Source organism: Triticum aestivum, chromosome 5A (genome assembly GCF_018294505.1).
Source record: "Triticum aestivum cultivar Chinese Spring chromosome 5A, IWGSC CS RefSeq v2.1, whole genome shotgun sequence".
Lineage (NCBI taxonomy): Eukaryota > Viridiplantae > Streptophyta > Magnoliopsida > Poales > Poaceae > Triticum > Triticum aestivum.
In genome coordinates this window covers 547,258,875-547,263,173 of record NC_057806.1, presented here as the reverse complement: position 1 = coordinate 547,263,173, position 4,299 = coordinate 547,258,875, and the positions used below count along the sequence as shown (strand labels likewise).

The following is a 4,299-nucleotide window of genomic DNA, read 5'->3' as shown; positions in this document are numbered from 1 at the left end:
CGTTGCTCCATTTTGACGGCCATTCGCTATATATATTATCCGGGTCGCAGGGCACGCCATAGCCTCGCTACTTCAGGCGACGCCTCTGATCCGATCGGAGCAGTCCATGGACCTCCGGCTCCGGCAGCACACCATCCAGCTCGGTGCGACTCATGGCGCAGCGGCGACGCAGCCGGGCGACGGTGGCGCGATGAGCTCCGAGCTGTACCTCGCCGTGTGCGGGGGGAAGAAGGAGGAGGCCATGGCGCTGCTTCGCCAGCTGCACCACGGCGGCTCTGCTGCGGATGATCGGGCTGCTGGTAATGTTCACCAAACTTGTACTAGCTGCTGGGCTATCTCAAAGTCAACTGCAGGCAAAACTCAGGCACACGCACCCGTTAGGTTCACATTTGAACACCACCGCAAAACGCAAATCTTGTTTTTTTTTCCTTTCGGTTCGACCAAATTGCTACGATTTCTAGATTTTATTTTCCCCGGGTTTCTACCAGAGTTTGAGAAAAATTGACTAAAGTTCAAGTTCTGTCTAAGTTTGTCTGAATTCATGTGTGGCCGATAATTTGCAAATAAAAATAAAAAATGCGTCATCGATACATTTTGGCCGATATCCGGATATCTTGGTGCCTAGTGATTTAACTGAGATTTCAGAATTCCATGTGGAATTTCATTCAAAACGGCGAATTGTTTCAGGCATACACCTGGTGAGCGCAAAGAGGAACAATGTTCTTCACTTAGCCGCGGAGCACGGGCGCGACGAGCTCATCCATCATCTCGTCGGCTTCGGGGGGAAGAGTTTGCTCTCTGCCCAGAACTCTGCTCTCGACACGCCTCTGCACTGCGCGGCGAGGGCGGGGCATTGCAAGGCCGTGTCTGCTCTCGTCCAGCTCGCGCTGGACTACGGAGACGAGAGCGCGCTGTGGTGCAAGAATGCGGCTGGGGACACGGCCCTTCATCTGGCAGCGAGGCTCGGCCATGGCGTGGCGGTTGAGGCCATGGTCTCGGCGGCGTCTGGGCTGGCCTCTGAGGTCAACCACGCGGGCGTTTCGCCGCTGTACCTGGCGGTGATGAGCAGGTCGGTGCGCGCCGTCAGAGCGATAACGACCAGGTGCAGGGACGCGTCGGCCGCCGGCCCGAGCTCGCAGAATGCGCTGCATGCCGCCGTCTTCCAGGGCTCAGGTCAGCTAGCTAGCGAGCTCCGTCATGCATGATCCGTGGACTCCGAAATTGGATGCATTTGTTGAAACTCGGCTGACATATCTGAACTTTGTTAGAAATGGTTAGCCTGCTGCTGGAGTGGAAGCCATGCGGCCCATCCCTGGCTAGCCAAGCGGACGACACGGGCAGCACCCCGCTCCACTTCGCCTCGTCCGACGGCGACCGCTCCGTCGTAGGTGCCATCCTGAGCGCGACGCCGCCGTGCGCGGTGCGCGTGCGGGACTCTGGCGGCCTCTCTGCTCTGCACGTCGCGGCCGGGATGGGCCACGCCCACGTCGCCATGGCGCTGGTGGACGCCTGCCCGGACGCTGCCGAGCTCCAGGACGACAGCGGCGGAACCTTCCTGCACGCCGCGGCCAGGGGAGGCCACTCGGAGGTCGTGCGGCTCGCCATCAAGAAGCCGATGCTGGGCGGCGGCGGCCTCCTGAACACGCAGGACGGGGACGGCAACACGCCTCTCCACCTGGCGGTGGCCGCGCGCGAGCCGGCCATCGCGGAGGCCCTGCTGTGGACGGGCCAGGTGCGAGCCGACGTGACGAACAACGACGGCCACACGCCGCTGGACCTCGCCGCGAGATCAACCGATTTCTACTCCATGGTGAGCCTGGTGGTGACACTGACGGCATTCGGAGCGCAGTTCCGCCCGCAGAGGCGGGACCACGTGCAGCGATGGGACAGCCGCAACATGACAAAGGCAATCGAGAAGACGTCCGACAGCCTCGCGGTGGTCGCCGTCCTCGTCGCCGGCGTGGCCTTCACCGCCGCCAACAACCTCCCCGGGTCGTACGAGCAGGAGGGGAACACAAATGGGATGGCGGTCCTCCGGAGGAAGACCATCTTCAAATGCTTCCTCATCCTGGACGGCGTCGCCCTGGTGACCTCCATCCTCGCGGTGGTCCTGCTCGTCTACGGCAAGGCCTCGCGCTCCGCCCGGTCGTGGAAAAGCTTCGCGGCGGCGCTGCATTGCATATGGGCGTCCCTGATCAGCATGCTCCTGGCGTTCTACGCGGCCATAGCAGCCGTGACGAGCACCACGGGGGTCTACGACATCAGGGTCTTCGTCGTGAATCTCGTCCTCGTCGTGCTCTTCATCGTGCTCTCCGCCTTCGTCAGTCCTCCGGTGTCGCACCTCATAATGTGCAAGTTCCTGTGGCAATGTGGCTTCAGAGGACGCCAAGGTGGTGTCGTCCGCAGGCGTATCAGCCAGCAGTATCCAGTCGTGGGTGCTTTCGTCTTCAACCTGCTTCTATTCAGGGCTGCGCATTACGTTATACTGTTTGCCGGCTTCATCATTGTCTCCACCCTGCGTGGCGGCTCCGACGTTCGTTAGAGCATGCTCACTAGTGTAGCCAGCTGCTTGCTATTTGTTCTTGTCATGTTATCTATATTTGATCTTATAGGTAGCATAACATGTATAGTAGTCATAGGTATGTGCAGACGACTAGGACTTGGACTAGGACTTGGGTTCCATGGTGTATACGGACCTGTACGGCACCGCCTCAATCTGTAAACAATCGCTGCATCTCTGTAATATAAATATATGTCAAGGTGTACCCAACTGGGCACCACGCATCAACCAATCCATCTCTGTTTTTTACATGGTTTCAGAGCCTTCTCTTCTAAATCACATCTACTCCCTCCGTTTCAAATTACTTGTCTTGGATTTGTCTAGATATGAATATATCTACACTCATTTTAATGCTAGATACCTTCGTATCTAGAAAAATCTAAGACAAGTAATTTGGAACGGAGGGAGTAGATGTCTATCGTTCCCTTCGGCGGTTCCTCCGGTGCTTCTTCCTCGATCAGCCAGCCCATGGCGACGTTTGGCGACACCGCCCGTGAGAAGCTCGGCCGCGACAACTTCCTTCTATGGAAGGCGACGGTTCTACCCCCGATTCGAGGAGCACAGCTTGATGGATACCTCGACGGCACAATTGAAGCCCCGGCCAAGACCATTGATGTCCAGAAGGCTCACAAATCAGGCACGGAGACGGTGCCAAACCCCGAGTACGCTCGCTGGGTAGCCCAAGACCAGCAAGTTCTTGGATCGCTGCTGACCTCTCTCTCCCGTGAAGTACTCACTCAAGTCGTCTCTATGAGGACTTCCGCTCAGGTCTGGACAGCTCTTGAGGAGATGTACTCCTCTGTCTCTCAGTCACGGATTATCCAACTCCGGACCCAGTTCGCTGGCACTCGAAAGAACGAGATGACTGCCACAGCATACTTCACAAAGATGCGAGGCATTGCCGATGAACTCACAGCAGTAGGGAAGAAGATCGAAGACGACGATCTCATCTCTCAAATTCTTGCAGGATTAGACGTAGAATACAATCCTTTTGTCTCCTCCATTGCCGCAAGAACCGACGCCTATTCCCTGAGTGAAATTTATGCTCAGTTTCTTGCCTTTGAAGCACGCCTGGAGTCTCAGAATTCTGGGTCACAACAGTACAACTCTTCCGTGAACCTAGCTGCACGAGGAAGACGCGGCAAGGGAAATCGAGGCAGCAGAAGCAATGGTGGCGGGAACCGCGGTGGCTACGGCAACAACAACCGCGGCGGCTACAACAACTACAGTAACAGCAGCCATAACTATGGCAACAATAGCTACCCCAACAATAATCGTGGCGGAGGACGATCAGGAGGTGGAGCAAATTTTCCCCGTGGTGAAAATCCTACCTGTCAGATCTGTGGCAAGGTTGGGCATCCAGCTCATAAGTGTTGGCATATGTTTGACCCAGAGTATGTCACCGAAGAGAGATATGATGGAGCAGCCACTACTTCGTATGGAGCTGACTCAAATTGGTACTTTGACACCGGAGCAACCGATCATATTACAGGGGAGCTCGACAGGCTGACGACACGCGAGCGCTACAATGGTCCTGAACAAGTTCATGCAGCTAATGGTGCAGGTATGGCTATTAGTCACATCGGTCATGCAGTCATCAATTCTTTTGATCATACTCGAAAATTTCATCTTAACGATGTACTTCATGTTCCCCAAGCCACTAAAAGCCTAGTTTCGGCAAGTCGTTTTGCTTCTCATAATAATACCATTGTGGAAATTCACCCTCATTCTTTTTTTTG

General features: G+C 55.8%; 1 protein-coding gene and 1 pseudogene across 1 annotated transcript; both read left to right on the top strand.

Annotated features, from left to right (window-relative positions):
* On the top strand, positions 1-2,809 carry LOC123107604 (ankyrin repeat-containing protein At5g02620). Its single transcript, XM_044529575.1, has 3 exons — positions 1-299; positions 688-1,173; positions 1,269-2,809. Exons 1-3 carry the CDS (start codon positions 107-109, stop codon positions 2,540-2,542), a joined length of 1,953 nt encoding a protein of 650 aa, XP_044385510.1. The 5' UTR covers positions 1-106; the 3' UTR covers positions 2,543-2,809.
* Positions 2,810-3,487: 678 nt separating this feature from the next.
* Positions 3,488-3,626, top strand: LOC123109249 (uncharacterized; annotated as a pseudogene).
* Positions 3,627-4,299: the final 673 nt, after the last annotated feature.